Raw genomic sequence first — 16,878 nt, forward strand, 5'->3', positions numbered from 1 at the left:
TCAAATAAAACTCCACAAACAGCAGCCACAGGTCCTTCCCAAGCAGTGCCAGAGCTCACTCAGCTGTACCAGGGAGACAATAATTTCAGCCATATCTGAAGTGCTTTAGCAAAACCACTGTGTTGGAACTGACATTTCTTAGCAATTGGCACTTCTAAGACTTAACATTTACTTGTGTGTTTACATATCCCCTTCTAGGTTTTGTTTTAATTTCTACAAGTTGCTTCACATAGGGCTAGTCTCCATTATTGCAGCAGATGGCAAAAACTGCTGAGTAGCAAGGAAAAAAAAAGGCATAAAACATAAAACCTGTTTTATATCTTACACACATTAGAAAAATGGCAGAATTACACAGAATGGAATATTGGTTTATGGAAACTACTACGTTAATATGAATTGCAGTAGCACTCCAGTCCCTAATCTCTTACTTGTCTAGACAGGGCACATAATGCATTTATCTTTAATGAGATATGAATTAATTTGCCTTGAAATACCTCAAAACCTCTGTAATACTTTCCAGCAGCGCAAACCTCGTACTGCTGTCCTGCCAAGCACACAGAACTTATAAAACTTAGAACTACTGTTAAAAAAAGGCATACTAAAAAGAGCAGACACGAGTTGCAAACTATGGTATGGGTCACATCACAGTGCTATGTGGGAAAGTCAGGTATTTGGGTGGCTGTTTGACCAGAATGTCACTTCTGAGCTCAAAAGTAATAAATAGGAAAACACAAGTGACTCCCTTGGTTTTGTCTTTAACTTTTCCATAGAGCTAATCTCACCTGACTCCTCTTCCTCTGTTTCCCATAAACATTTTAACTGGAAAAACTTCATTTCTGGCTCTCCACATGATGCTATATAAATGGATGCAAAAGCTGTCTGTGTGACATAACTGAAGGTGGCCTAAAGGCACTCAAGCTTGGCTTTAGCCAAAAGCAACATAGCTATGTTAGCCTTAACATGCTGACAAAAAGCCAAGGGAATTAACTGGGGCAGGCTGTGGTCACCCAGTAAACTGCTCACCACCACAGCTAGCACAAGAACTGCATCCCTTTCTACTCCATCTGTTTATTCTCACCAGACATAAAGTGATCTTGTCACTGACCAGACTCCTCTGCAGTCAGCGTTCAACATCAAAGAAGCAATAAATAAAATGCCATCTTATCCAAAGCTTCAAGGAACTGAGACTCCAATGAAAGAAGAAAACACAAAATCAAAAAAAAAAAAAAAGGTTCCTGACAAATGCTCAGAATAATGAGGAAAATGGTGCCTAGATGCTCTATCAGATCATGTTCTGTTCATGCATGGTCAAAATCTCTGTAAGTCATAATAGTTTCATAGCAGGTCACCCTGCAGAAGCACTCATTTCATTTTCTACTCTCACCCCATATTTTTCCCAGTAATAATGATCTGGGATCATTAATAAAGATCCTAGCAGGACTACAGTTTCTGTAAATGCTCCTGTGTAGGAAACACAGTGCCAAGTACTTATTTCAGTGTATTTTGCAAAGGTATCAGAGGAGGCACACTAGAAGAACTGTTGAAATTTGGTAGAAAACCTCCACAAATTGTAATTTGACAAGTAATTATCTTAGTCTGGAAACTAAGAACTTATATATATAAAAGGCTACCTATCACAGTGACTGCAATATCAGAGGTCATGTCTCATCCTACACATTTGCTTTAGAGCAGACAGACAGTTTATAACATGGAATTTCTCGTTTTTTCTCCTACCTGTCAGGTGTACCAAAGGCAGAGCAGGATGATAGAAATTCTGACGATAAAATCTTGCTTTGGGCCTTCTGGAAACTTGGTGCCAAGCTATACTCTCAGCCCATAATTTTTTAAATACACAGAGACTATAATCTTCTCTATCCGTAACTGGAGAAGGAACATTCTGAAGTTACACCATGTGAGATGCAAACCTAATAGCCAGGTGCTCCATGTTTAATTGTTCCATGCTTTTCATGTAGTGTGAGATGATCAAGTGAGGTCAGAATACTGATGCATGTTAATAAACAAAGTTTACCTAATGATATTGAAACTAACTGTCTTTCTAAAGAAAAGCATCTACTCATGGATTTTTTATTTGGAGAACAACAATTCTTCACCCTTTGATAACCAGAAGATGTGTCTAAACACTGGTGGTCTAAAAGCTCTTGGGTTTTATTCTAAATGCCTTGAGATCCAGTAACAGTTATGGAATCACTGTAGAACTGCTCTCAAAGCTCCAAAGTGCCATTATTTGTAAGTAGCCAGTAATCAGACAAAGATACAGCTTTCATGTAATGATGTTTCCCCGGGGGCTGAATTTCAATGCAGGCGGCTCTTTCCTCTGCAATTGGCAGCTACAAAGTCTCCGTGACTCACCACTGAACTATGTAAATTTTGTAAATTTGTAAAACCAAAGCAACACAGAGTAGCTGTACACAGCAAGGATGTGAAACAGCTGTGCAAAAAGGAAAACGTTTGAAAACAAGAATTCTGTACTTAATAGCTGCTTGCTAAATTAAGAGTAGCACACTGTATAACACCAACCTGCACCCTATCCATCCCTCACAGAACCTATTTCAAGCCCTGAATCTTGTGTGCTTTATCTTTAATATGCTTCTGGGGGGAGTTTACAGTTTCAACAGACTTATTAACTAATACAGGAACAGAAATACACGGGTAAGGATTCACCTACAATGGATTTTGCCTATGGTGGATGTAGGAGACTGCTGTTACTGTAGAGGAAATGGAATAATTTTCTTTTCCATGAGCTGTAGATGGAAGAACAAGGTGTTTAAAGTACATCAATAGAGACTTTCAAGTAACCATGGAAAAGCATTGGAATAAATTATCTCCAGCACTTGAAGATTTTGAGAACAGGACATTAGTGTCTGCCTAAGGATGGAGTCGGCATCTGGTCACAGGTGTTGACTCTGAAGCTTCTTCAAGACCTCCTCTTTGGGGCATTTGTTGGGATTACAAAAGAGCCCTTTCCTTTTTCGCCTTAATTTAATTTTCCATCTGAAATCATATCTCTAGAGGATATCAACAGCATGAGATGATGACTATTCATGAATATTTATTCCATTTCCTGAACAAACTTCAATGAGGAAGAAATGGAAAAGGGTCTTCAGCACACTCTTTATGTCCTTCCAAAAGGGACACAAGAATATGAATGTATTACCAATTTCTGCTACGTATGAAGTCCAAGACAAACACCTACTGGGGGGCCAGAACTATCCTTTGCTGACAGCTAAGAAACATCTTGGACACAGAAGAACCACTAAGGTTCCCCTTTGCCTGACACCATGATGTCAGTCTCTCTACATGCCTTAAGATACTTCTCCCTCCCCCTGGACTTTCTAAGGGAAGAAGTTTGAGGGATTCCTCATGCGATATAAATGCACTAACAGGCTCTGAGTCATTTCCAGACAGAATAACAAGTAAACAGATCCAAAATTCCCACCCCACCCTGTATATTTTTTAACAGTTATTCTCTATTACAATATATTACTAATGGGAAGAGAGAAGTGGGCTTGTTACTAAGGTAAGAAGTGGGACAGGTAGAATAGTTGGAGGAGAGTTCTCTCTATAAGCTGCTGTGGTGAACAACCATGATTTGGCAGCTGGTGCATTCACCAGTGTGGTATTCCTCAGTGCTATCACAGTGACTCAGTCCCTCCAAGGGCCAGGCAGAAGGTGCCAAAATGCTGTTTGTGAATCAGAGAGGAGGAAGGACAAAGATAAGACTTACTCAGCTGACAGAGAAATTTCTCAAGGGAATACATTTGAAGCCACCATTCTACAGTGCTTTTTTTCCCCTCACATTTCCTTAGCCTTTGATGAAACAGGACTAAACAGAAACAGGTTTCCATTCAACCCTTTCCTTCAATTTCCACAGTTTACCTGAGTAAATCATAGTACAAAACACCATCAAGCTGGACTGTTGGCATCTCACACATCTTCCTGACTATAAACAATTGCACAGAATGGATCACACTCATTCTCTCTCCTCCTACTCACTGGTTAAAAAAACCAGCATCATTCTTCTGATTTTGTTGAATCTACCCTTCCTGAAGTCCAGGCAAAGGTTAGAAAAGATGTAGGCTCATTATATATGGAATGATGTGTCACTGGGCCAATCACCCAGCCATTGCAAATTTGTACCACTGCCACTGTATGACAATACAGATGTAAGCAGCTGCAGATTCAACCCATTCATCTGTGTCCTTTGTATCTCAACTATCTAAGATTATAACAGATGCAAATAAAAATAAAAAGACAAAATATTTATGCTTTACATCTAGTACCCCAGCCTGTATTTCCTAAAGCCTTTGATACTCTCGTTACCCTACCAGCTAAGGCTCTTTAATGAGATAACATGGTTTCAGCTAAAATCTCAAACAAGCGGCTCCTGGACTCAATGGTTTAAGCCATGTAATCAAAATCAGTGGGAAAATAATTCTCTTTTGCCTTAAAGCTTTTCTTCTCATGATTAATTTGCTACATGTGTCTGACAAGGGGAAAGACAGTCCATACTATGATCTCTTAACAGATGTCAGTAGATCACAGAATTGTCACCAGCCCACATAAAAGATTCACTCTCCTGACCGTATCTGTTACCTTACAGAGAAGACAAAAAAACCCCACATTTCATTTCTCTTATAATAAATAGGTAGATCTTGCAGAGGCAGTAAAAATACTCATGGTGATTTGTTTTTAAATCTCCCTACAAGTCGGACATGATCTGTAAAAGACAACCTTGGATCCCTAAACTCAGCACATTATGTGTGAGAAGACTGAACTAAAACCAGGGAAAAGGTGAACAACCACCCTTTGACTTACACTGCTCCCTCACCACAGCTTGTTGACAGAGGAGTTGCAGCAACCAGTATCCAAACATGGGAGAAGCAGGAAGCTGAACATGATGCTCACCTCCCCACACATGAAAAGGTGTCAGACAAGCCAGAATTTATTCCCACAACCAACAAGAATGCTGTAAGCTTTAGAAGTGGTGCATGGCTCTCAGACAGACTCTGATGAAGCACTGGGTGAGCACTGACTCTCTAAGAGAAAGTGTGTTTTGTAGCCTCCTGGAGAACTTACAGGTTGTGCTTTTACTAATAACTGGTACCTGGAACAAGGAATCAATCCCAGGCACTCTCACTGTGTTACAGTAATAGCTTGGGTTTGGTGAGGAGAAATTTATCACAAGAAAATCTTTCTCTCTTCAGTATTTAGCTACTCAAAGGGTAATAGTCCAGACAGACAAAAATGGTGAGGCAGTTCTTCCGTCAACTTGATTTTGCATAAAAATATTATTTTTCTTTGGGGTTTAATTGGAATAGAAAGGTCACATTATAGCACATGAGGATCTGGCAAATTTTATAACAATTTTAAACACAGCATAGATTTGAATTTCTAATGAAGACTGTTACTTTCAGAATATCTATTAGTACTACAGTTTTGTTTCCCTAACTTCACAGAAAAAAAAAAAACTTACACTAAGCTAGATCAATAGGAAATATGAAAGAAATCCTAGTCACTCTTTTAATGTTCTTTTTTTTATTACTAACAAAGTAAATTTGCTAAAGCATTTGAATTACTTCAGACTCCCACTGATGCAAACGAGAGCAGGATTTGATACCTTTAATTAGGAGTAACCCCTTTGCTGTTGCATCAGTTATTTGCCTGGAAATCTAAGCCCTTATTTAAGACCAAAAAAAAACCCTGATACTGATCTGTGTTCTCTGACCTTTGCTTGTTGTGTTTTCAGCCAGAACACCTGCCTGGTTTGCCTCACCTCTCAGCAAAAGGCACCTTGTTTCTCTTCACTCTGATAAGGTCTAGCAGCTGTTTCCACCTGCTTGTTTGTTCAGGGTCACCAAGCACTGAGAGCTGAGTCCGTGGAAACTGCAGTCTCACTTTTCTCCACTTCATGCTCATTGCACCCCTATAACATTGCAAAACCCTCTTATGTTGGTACACACTGTCCACTCCTGGTTCTCTGTGTGGATCCATAACTTTCTACACAGCATTCTCTAAGAGAAAATAAGCCAACTCAGAATGGATTAAGTTTAGTAAACGAAGACGTGGACACTGAGGTGTGTGTTATACAGCTGGCAATTAGAGAGGTTTCTCACCTTCTTCCTCAGAGAAGTTTTCTCATGCAGGATCAGAGGTGACACATGTTTTTCAAACTCCTTATTACTCCTTTCCATTCACTGAGGCTAACATCAGATTTTTTTGGCTGTAGTCCAGTGAACATCAGATGACCGTCAAAAATGTTGGGTTTAGATACATTGTGACTGACAATAAGGCCATCTTATCATCCATGAGCTAAATTAAATTTCTTAAGAGCTTTTGCATCCCTAGGAAGCATTTGCTGCTTATGAAGTCACATGTGAAGACTCAGCACACACTCCATCACACCTTTCATACAAGAAGGATATGTCCCTCTCTACAAGAAGATTCATAGCCTGAAAGTATTCCAGATTAATAAGAGCAATTCAAAATACTAATTGAACAATTCTTCTCATCTTTGGCTAAATCCTCTTTCACTTTGCACCTTTCCCCACATGATTTTCTACTCTAACAAACACAAGCTACTTTTCCTCATGAGCTACTTGCACTTGCCCCTCAGCTTCACAGTCTACACTGCCAAGACTAAAAACTGGAAAGAAAAGGGGGGAAAAAGGAGTGCCAGTAGAACATTGAGAATGTCTAACCCTGCCTCTCTGAGGAGCCCTGGTTCTCTAAAAGAAGCCGGGGGATGGATTTGATTGTTTCAAAACAAGACACGGGTACTCAGGCCTCTCAGAATGCTCTTCCACTGACTGGGCCCAAAGAGCTCAACATCTACATTCAGCTGGCATGACTACTTCATATCTTTTCCAGTGCAGGAAGTGTAGATTATGGACAGATTGCTAGCATCAGGTTAGCAAACTTGAAACGTGAGAAGGGCAAAACACACACCACACTGCTTGGCAGAGGTTGTGTGAGAGGCTGAAAGAACCGAGGGTAGATGTGCTAGTGAAATGCAGTAATTTTCATGTATGGAAAGACTAAAAAAAAAAAAAGAAAGCCTATTAGTTTGTCTACAGGAGTTAGGGACTGGATGGGAACCTTGCCTACACCTCCAAGAGGTGTTGTGTTTTAAACTGCAAGCTGTGACTGGCAAACACTTGAGACTTAACTGCTTTAAAACGATGTGACAAAAGACACTGCAATAACATGCAGGTGGGTATTCTGCTTACACAAGGCTAGTTAAACTAGGGTTCACTTCTTAACTGATTGAATTGACACCATAAGCTCTTCATACTTTTTTTTTTTCAGAAAGCTTTATCCCATGTTACAACTTTGATAATCTATTTGAATTACTGCATAGTATATAGTATATAGTTTAAAACAGTGATGCAGCTCATTCAGATCTCTCAATTCTCCCCTGGAGCATTAGCTAACAAGTACAATTTGCCTTATCTACTCCTGAACTAAGAACTAAGGGTGGGTGCTGTGGAAAGCACAGTACTAGACCAGACATGATTCATGTAGCATGTTACGTCAACAGAGCAGGCTGGACAGTCAACAGAGAAGCAAACTTAGAGAACTAAGGAATTAAATTATTAAATATACAAAAAACACCAGATTTAGATATGATGTGATTTTTGGCTAGACAGAGACCAGGATTTCAACCCCGGAATGCACTTAATGTGTCTATTGATAGTTGTTGAGTGCAAGTCACCAGGGACTAAAAGTCCTGTGAAAAAGGAAACAAAGAACTTTGTACCCAAATGTAAGACTGCCCAAAACAAGTATCATGCTAAAGGGAGCAGCAGTCAACACCAAAATGCTATATTTTCAAATTTCTGCCCTCAACTCCTCTCCTACAGCGCTGCTGATGGAAAAATTGCCATTTCTGTTCCATTAGTGCTTCCTTCTCAATTTTTGAAGCCTCCTTTCTCTTCAGCACTGGTAAGAACTCCTCTCCCTGGAGCAGCACGAACCTCAAAGAGAGCAACTGAGGTACATGTGACTGAGAACATGCTCGGTGAAATCATAATCAAGTTGCCCAAACAGGAATCAAGCAGTTAGTTTAGCACTTCTGGATATCTGCAGAGAAGCAGAATCTTGGTTATGAAGTGCTACAGCCTGACCATTTAAACCAGATTTTTCTCTAGAAAAGAGAGAAATGGAACTATTTTTTTCCTTTTTACTACTCTACTGCGAGACTAAAGATACAGGCTGACAAATGCTTTAAATAGGCCATTATAAAATGGATGCCATCCATTCTATCTGTACAGATAAACCAATGACCTGACTGAGGGTCACTTCCAGAACCTGCCAAGGCAGCTTGTAAAGGTAGTTTCACAGCGGTGCCATCCTCCATGCCCAGAGCTTCAGGGATGCAAAGAGGAGCCTCTATACAGTGAAACAAATATCATGAGACCTCTTTCTTAAGGACCCAATGGTGTTTGGAATTACTCACTAACCAGCTGCTGTGTTTGCAAAAGGTGGGTGCCAAATCCATGTGTTTATACAGGCACACACCCACCTTTGTGGAAGAAGAGCAAGCACCTTGCAGAGAATCACACTGAAGGCAGCTCTCCTTACCTCCCACAAAGAAATTCTGTGTAAAGAATTAGAAGGGGCAGCCATGCCCTCAAGAGCCTCTACCACCAAGGACAAGCAAAAGAAAGGAATGGGTTCCACAGTGCCAAAGCCAAATGAGAAATGCAGGATACTCTTCCAGTTCCCTGGTACACTCTGTCTAGATGCCAGTATCTTTAAAAAGCTCTTTCAAGAAAGAGAATTGAAAGCTACCAAAAAAAAAAAAAAAAAACCAACAAAAAACCCAAAACAAAACCTTTCTAAAAAGAAGGTGTTGCTTTTTTTTATCTATCAAATTAACAGAGAAAAGAAAAAAACCCTGGTACCTTAGCTTTAAATTAGAAGAGAGAGCTTACATAAAATACTACTCTGAATGTAACTGAGAAGAAATGCAGCTAATCTTTGTGCAACAAATCTTACCAGTATAATTTTTTTTTTCCCTTTTACTTTTCCTCCTTGCTTTTCATTTGTTAGGCTAATGTATCACAACTGAAATAGGTCTAGTCAACAAGGCAGAAAAGGTTTTGATTTTCATAGGATAATAAGGAATGCTGTAATTTTTGCTGGGTTCTATACTTGAGCTTCTGACTGAAAATACTCTGTTAATTTGCAAGCTAGTCAGTGTTCCCTGGAGAAGTAAATGCTAGAGTATTTGAGCCTTAAACCCAGGAGCAAACAGATGTAAAACCTTGCACAGACGTTATGCCCATCCAGCTACCTCTTGCCTGTGCTCGGCCTCTTTAAAGGCACAGGGCTGTTGGATGGAAGCCTGACGTGTCTGGGGGTGACTGCCAGCCCTCAGTGACACCTGAGAACATGAATGTCAGTCTGGGAATGTAAATGGCGCCTCCCGATTATGCAGCACCTCTGAGGAGCTGGATTGCATTGCCTGGAATTGCAAACAGCCCAATCCCTCCTCTGGAGACGTCAAATACTGATAGCCCTCTGGCCATAAAAATACTGTCAAACCAGCCCTCCAGTAACGAAGAACAGCCTGAAGAGAATAGCTCTGTGATGCAAAGCCAAGGAGAAATACTGCCTGAGAGGAAAAGTGTGTGTGGGGGGAAGATTATGCCTTATGTTTATGTAGTGTTTTGAGTGCTGTGTCCAGTTCTGGGCCCCTCAATTCAGGAAAGACATTGAGGTGCTGGAGCAAGTCCAGAGAAGGGCAACAGTGCTAGTGAAGGGTTTGAAGGATAAGTCCAATAAGAAGCAGCTGAGGGAGCTGGGGGTGTTTAGCCTGGAGAAAAGGAGGCTCAGGGAGGACCTTATTGCTCTCTACATCTGCATGAAAGGAGGTTGTAACCAGGCAGGGGTCAGCCTCTTCTCCCAGACAACAAGGGACAGGACAAGAGGAGTTGGCCTCAAGCTGTGCCAGGGGATTCGGGCTGGACATCAGGAGTAATTTCTTCATGGAAACAGTTGTTAAACATTGGAATGGGCTGCCCAGGGGAGTTGGTGGAATCACCATCCCTGAAGGTGTTCAAGAAACGACTGGATGTGGCACTCAGTGCCACGGTCTAGTTGACAAGGTGGTGATCAGTCAAAGGTTGGACTCAATGATCTCAGAGGTCTTTTCCAACCTAAATGATTCTGTAATAGTGTATCTGCACTGTATGTATGTGTATATGCTTATGTATGTGTATTTGTACCTGCTTCAGGAGGACAAGCACCGTGATTTAAAAAGCAGACACAACCTATTTTCCACAAAGCTGCTTCTCCGGAGCCAAATTTCATTCCAGCCATGTGGATTTATTATTGCAATGCAGACTCTCCGCAAGACACATCTTTGCCTTCTTGTGAGGCTTTTGTGTCAGGTCTGAAAGCCCAAAAACGTCACATGAAAAACTTTCAGTGATTTCAGAGGCTTATAACTCGGCTCAGAAAATAAATGCAAACTGAGAGTTGTAGGGTTCCAGTTATTACAAATTATTGCAGTAATAAATCTTATAGAGTTTAAATTTCAGAGCAGGTGGTTTGTGAAGGTGTTTGGAAAGTTTTTATATTTACCACCCAAATTTGTACCCAGAGTGCAGGAGCTATGGGAATCCTTAACTTTTAAAAGCTAAGCCTATAAACTGAACTTATGAAACTGGTTTGGTTTTTAGCATTTCTTCCCTACAGGCATAAAAGTTGAGCTTGTGTGATAGCACGTGTCTATTTATTTTACTTGGCAGACCAAAAATAAAAACCAAAGTGCTGTTCTAAGGAGGCAGCAATCTGAAGGCTCTTGGAGTGGCATCAGAATAGAGGTCCTGTTCCCAGGGCTTGGATCCCTACAGCTTCTACTACCAAAGTGTTCATCCCCAGACAGAGTTGCCAGTATCACCATTTTCAAATGACTGTCTTTACTTACAGACACAATTACACAAACCTCCTGGTGTGTTGTACTGCACAGCAGGATGAATCAGTGATGGGTAGTAAGGGTGAGTGCTACAGAACAGTACATACTAGCTGTATTTTAAAATGACTGAGATAATCTCCAAACAAATCTCAAAAGATTTCCTTTTTTAACTGTCTGGGGAATATAAAATGTACACATGTATTACTTTGTTGCTAACATTTAAAATTAGCAGCAAAGAAGCAGAATTACTCTTACACTACCCAATAGTCTGTAAAGCCTGCAGACTGGGAAGGGACCAGGAAATCCCACATGAGGCTCCAAGTATAAAAATTAATGTACATAAAAATTACCAAAGGAGACAGTGCAAAGTCTGCTGCAACTCATTTCCCAATACTTTTGCCTTAAGTTTACATATCTAAGAGAGTGATTTTTTATTTGGAAAATAAAGTTTTGTCTATTTGGTAGATCTCTCCTCAGCAGCACTTTCTTCTTTCTCTTACCCAAATTTTCCAGTTCTCAATCACATCCTACAATAGTTCTTCAGCCTTCTAGTACCAAAAGTGATTCATGTTCATCCTTAGTGTTTGAAGTTTTCAAGTACTTTCAAATTTACTCCTGCTAGGCATCTCTTAGTCAAATTAATATATGAGTGTTTGCCTTGCTCTACTTAAGTAACCAAGTACGTCTGTAGGTTGTTTTTCCCACTTAGCTTCTTCTCCAGCCTGGCAACCTCTAAATAAGGTGTTTGTACCGTGGGCATGCTGAAAGTTCAAAATGAGTGTGAGGGGGGGAAATAAACACTAACAAATGCAGTTTTGTTTCGGCAGCTGCTGCAGCGAGAGCGTCGGTGAACGACGCGCCCCAGGATTTCAGTGATTAGGAGCTAACGTGATCAGTTCTGATTGTGCCTCCCTCATAAAAGGCTGCCACCATGAAGTTTGACAAAAATTTGCATTCAGCCCTCAAGTTCTTCAGCTGGAACACTAATAACAGTGTTAGTTCTGGATGGAGCACTGGCTTGGTAAGCGAGGCAACCTTCCCATATGGAAAACGCAGATGGCCCTTGACATATGAAGCTTAAGATTGTTGGAGAAAGTTAATTTAGAAGTAATTTTTACAGCTGTGAAGAATGATTAGACACCACAGGCAAGCCAAATACTTTATGAAACACCATCAGCAGTGTGTTCCACTGCTAAGAAGGTTGTAAAGTTTGCTTTCGTACACTGGGTTTGAAGATGATGAGCATATTTGCTTGAAAAAGATATTTGGATTGCTTTCATTACACATATCTTATTACTAAAAAGCACTGTTGACACTTTGTATAAAAGCAAGCTATAGCTTAGAATAGTTGCAATTCATTTTGTACCTTGACTTACCACCTAATCTATAAGCTTTGCAAAATAGTAACAAAAAGTAAGTATAGCATAAAAAAAAACTTTCTTTTGCTACTTGCCATTCTCAGACTTTAATAGCAGTGTGAAAAAAATGAGCTGAAAGGGGGAAAACTTTAGAGGATGATACAAGAAAAGATGCACTAATTTCAGGCTTTATGCCCATTAAAAATAGAAACCACTGCCATAATTCTTTTCTTTTTTTTCAGTGTTTTATAAAATAGTTAAAGAGCTCCTTCTGTGAAAGTTCTGGAAGTAAGTTACTCTGAAAAAAGCCAGTCTTAGAGCACAAAAAAAGAGTCCATTTTGGTGAGACTATAACCAAAGAAAACCTACCAGTTGTTCTAAGCAGTGGTACATGCTGAATTTTTCATGGGACCTGTTTGCAAGACTCAGGTAAAGAACACTGTTGATCTTTTAAACCTCTTTGAGAATCCTTTAGCAACTGTATTTCCAGAGGGGAGGGGGATTTACTGTCCCACCTCTCTCCCCCCTCCCCAAAGTGACATTTCACAACCAGTTGCCCATCACTGTGTTAGGCTGAAAAGCAAATAGAGCCATATATTGTTCCACAGACCTCTCACAATAGAAGATTAAGGGTTTGTTATAAGTTTATAAAGCAATTTTTTTATTAATTACAAGAGCACTGTTACACTAAGGATTTACTCACACTCACTGGAAAGGGCTGTGTAACTGTCTTTGCTATTTAACATTTACATCTGACAGACAAATTTAATATTCAGATCAAACACCTCACTGAAATTCTGTTTCCAATTCATAATAATCATAAGTTAAATTAATTAAAACCACAAATATTTTTGACTGCTTGCCCCAATGGTTTTGTGTGTTTTAAAGCATTCCAAAATTTTGTTAAGTGAACTCTATCACAGTCTTCTGGACAATGAACCCCCAAGCATTTGTTTGATTTTCCAAAGGAAAAAATGTGCTCACTTACATGATTTCTTTTGTTTTCTCCGTCCCTTATAGATGTAATAACTGTTTCAGAAAAAACTGTTGATCCAGTTTTATTATCTGTAACCTGACACAGCAAAAGAAGAACAAAATATCAAACCACATCTTTTTATTAGCCCTTGGCTACTCTCAGCCCTACATTCTTTAGTAATTAACCCACTCCCACCCCCTCCTTTTCTCCCCATTTTGCTGTCACTCATATTAAATGCTATTCTGAGGGGGAAAAGTAGATGACAAGGCTACCTCCTTATCTATTTAAAATGTCACTGTGATGAAGGTGGCTGAGCAGGAGATGGTCATTCTTTTATGACCCATGTAATAGCTGTAGCTGTGTTCTGTTTTTAGGAGGCACGTTTTTCAACATAAATTATTATTTCACATTAACCTTTTATGATGTGTCCTTACACAGTGACTAATCAAGCACGTAAGATACAATAAAACCCCAAAGTAATTATCACCAGGAAAGTTTATGCTCCAAGTTATTTTATTCCTCCCCAAAACATTCAAAATTGTTTTTATTTTTGAAGGAAAGGTGTGTAAGAATGAACAGCTCACCATATATGTGTTTTCTCATACCTTATCAATTTCTTGATGAGTCTGAACAGTTCTGTTACCAATTCTGGTTTCCTTGTCAGACTCGTTATGGTAGTTGGGAGGTAAGTTTTCAAAGTTTACTTCTGACAGCTTTTTTGCCCCTTCCTCTTCAGCTTCCATCTGCCAAATTTAAAAAAAAAAATAACAAACAACTGAAAATTAGCAAAAATGACACAAAGGAGAAGAAGCAAAGCTTCTTGTGCAGCCCTCAGTAGCACCCTGTTTAATGACATTGTGCTGTTAGCACAGATGCCCCTGGCTGAGAACGCTTACTCAGCTGCTTCAGACACTGAGCACAGCAGCTCTTCTAATGGACTAGAAAAACAGTGGTGAGCTAAACCCTTGAGCTCTGGGCTGTTAGAGCCAAAGTCAGTCCCCGTGAGGAAAAAGGGTGCAGACTAATGAACAACTGGTATCTGCACAGGCTGATGCCAGTCAAGAGCCCAGCTTTCTATTTTTCCCACAAAACCACTAAAGATTTAGAATAGACTTTCCTATCTGACAAAGAGGAGAAAATATTCTGGCAGGACAGAGAGACAAAGCCCCTCGGAATCAACAGCAGCAGTCTTATAGATGAGGGTGCACACATCCAGAATTTCATTCTCTATTTCAGTTCCCACTGTCATTGTTTGCCAGATGAAGAAGGGCATGAGTCTTGTAAACAACACAAACTCTGAATAAATCGTATCCCTTTGTTGTTTGCAACCACTGTAACAGAGCTAGGAGGCCACAAGTTCAGCCAGGCTGAACAACTGAATTTTTCCCAAGATAAAATTTCTCTTTTTGGTGTGTCTGTTTATTTTAAACAACAGCTGCAAAGCTTTTAAAGTGTAAAGCATTTATCTACTAAGATGCAGCTCAAACAACACACATTTTGTGCTGTACACAGACCATTCCTCAGTCCAGAACTGACTACAGGAAGAGTAAAACAGGCAGAAATTTTGACAACATCTTTATTTATAACTAAGCCTATTTGCAGCACTGTAAAGAATGTTTTGTCTCAATGTGTTTTCAGTCTAAATTAAGTGGATGACAGAGACACATTTCAGCAACTGTCCAGATGACAGTAGAAGTTTGGAAATTACCTAATTATACTAACAAAGGTCTGGTTCCCCCACTGGTTGCCAGTTACAGAGGTTTTTTGACTGTATTTTTGAATGAGAGGAAAAGAGAACCTGGGAGATTCTTAGCAAATGGGAGCGCAGGGACAAAACCTTTTGACAAGCGGTATGAGACAATGGCTCTGGGTCTGGTCTCAGTTCCTGTCTTTGAAATGGGTCCTGTGCGATTCTGGGCCGGCAATTTGAGATCAAGACACGGAATTACATCTCATTCTCCACACGCGTTTTCAGGACTGTCTCACAGCTTTGAATCCTGGTTTGGGATAGTCGCGTGTCTCAGTTCGTGCTGCACCAAGACAATATAACTAATTCTTCCCTTCACTCCTCCCCTCGCCACGTACTGTTCCTTTCTCACTCTTGGGATCCAGACGGGACTGTTTGCCCGCACCTTTGCCTCGCCGTCCGCCGGCACCGCTGCGGGAGGGCGGCTGTCCGGGGACATCGCAGCGATGCCCCGAGCGGGCGGGGAGGCTGCCAGGGGACAGCGACAGCGCCGGGGCAGCGCCGGGACCCCCACGGCCGATCCCCCCATCCCATCCCCGCCCCACCTGCGGGGGACAGCGGCTGCTGCGCCGGGGGGATTCCGGGAGCGCTCAGGTCCCGCCCCGGGCCGCGGCTCCTCCCGGCAGGGCCGCCCGCCCGCTCCTTTGTCCCTCATCGGGCGCGGGGGATGCTGGCGGCGCTGCCCGCAGGTGCGGCCCTGCCCGGGGGGCTGCGGGACGAAGGAGCCCCTCACTCACCACCCCCCCCCCCCCGCCCCTCGCCGCCTCCTCACCTCCTGCACCGCGTTGCGCAGCTTGTGCTGCGTGTCCTCCATCAGCGCCTCCACCTCCCGCAGCATCTCGCCCAGGCTGGCGGCCCTTCTCCGCCCGCCGCCGCCGCCCGCCGCGGCGCAGCACAGCGCCCACAGCAGCGCCCACAGCAGCGCCCATCGCCGCCCCGCACCCGCTCCCCGCCGCATCCCGGTGGCCGCCGCTCCCGCTGCCGCTCCCGCCGGGGCCGCTCCGCGGTGCGGGGCTGGCGGGCGGAGCCGGGGCGGGGCGGGGCGGGACCGGCGGCACCTCAGCGCTAGTCCGGCCCCGCAGCCCCCGCTAGAGCCCCCGGCCCGGGGAGTGCGAGGGGCAGGGCAGGCAGCGGGGCCCTGGGCAGAGAAACTCACCCCGGGGGTAGCGGGGAGGACAGAAGGGCAGAGATGCTGAGGGAGAGGGAGAGATGCTGAGGGAAAGGGAAGATGCTGAGGGAAAGGGGAAGATGCTGAGGGAAAGGGGAAGATGCTGAGGGAAAGGAGCAATGGGAGTTTCCCGTTCAGACACGAGACTTTCCTTCTCTCGGTGTTTTGAATAGGTTTGATGCGAAGGGGAGGGTGAGAGCTGCGTGGCACCTCCATTATGTGTTTTGCTTTCCAGGCTCCGGTGAAGACTCTCAGAAGATGTTTTCAGCTCCGAGGAACAGCTCGGTCTCAGGGGAGTGACATGTCCTGCATCTGGCTGGCCAGCACCCCACTCTCCCTGATTGATTCCTTGCAAAGTTTTCTTAAAAAATACTCAGACAACATCATAATTTTCTCTCTCTGTGTGTATTCCCCAGTTCCCACATTACTTTTCCTCTTTGTGCTTCACCCGAAGAACTTCACGGACAGATTTTGCTGCAGTCAGCTTGCTGCTCTGGGGCAGCACTGTTGTTCCAGGAGGGAACTGTCCTATAAGCCTCATTTTATTTTGGAGCCTGAGTGAGAAGTAAAGGTGAGTAAACTATTTAAGTCCTGCAAGCACATTATTACAATAGTCGACAGTATAAACCTAGTGCTATTGTCAGGCTAAGGCAGCTTCAGTCAGTTCTGAATGCTCCCAGAAATGCA

The 16,878-nt window shown here is 42.3% G+C and overlaps 1 protein-coding gene across 1 annotated transcript in view; it reads right to left on the reverse strand.

Annotated features, from left to right (window-relative positions):
* The window catches only part of DKK3 (dickkopf WNT signaling pathway inhibitor 3), a 28,376-nt gene extending 12,373 nt beyond the window's left edge, over nucleotides 1-16,003 (reverse strand). Inside the window, exons 1-3 of the mRNA XM_051803848.1 lie at nucleotides 15,796-16,003; nucleotides 13,882-14,019; nucleotides 13,289-13,372 (exon numbers count right to left, since the gene is read on the reverse strand). Of these exons, the coding sequence (XP_051659808.1) occupies nucleotides 13,289-13,372; nucleotides 13,882-14,019; nucleotides 15,796-15,981 (408 nt within the window). The 5' untranslated portion in view covers nucleotides 15,982-16,003. The remainder of the gene's footprint in view (nucleotides 1-13,288; nucleotides 13,373-13,881; nucleotides 14,020-15,795) is intronic.
* Nucleotides 16,004-16,878: the final 875 nt, after the last annotated feature.

Source organism: Manacus candei, unplaced genomic scaffold, assembly GCF_025592945.1.
Source record: "Manacus candei isolate 608988 ecotype Guabito, Panama unplaced genomic scaffold, ASM2559294v1 h1tg000060l, whole genome shotgun sequence".
NCBI classification, from domain to species: Eukaryota; Metazoa; Chordata; class Aves; order Passeriformes; family Pipridae; genus Manacus; species Manacus candei.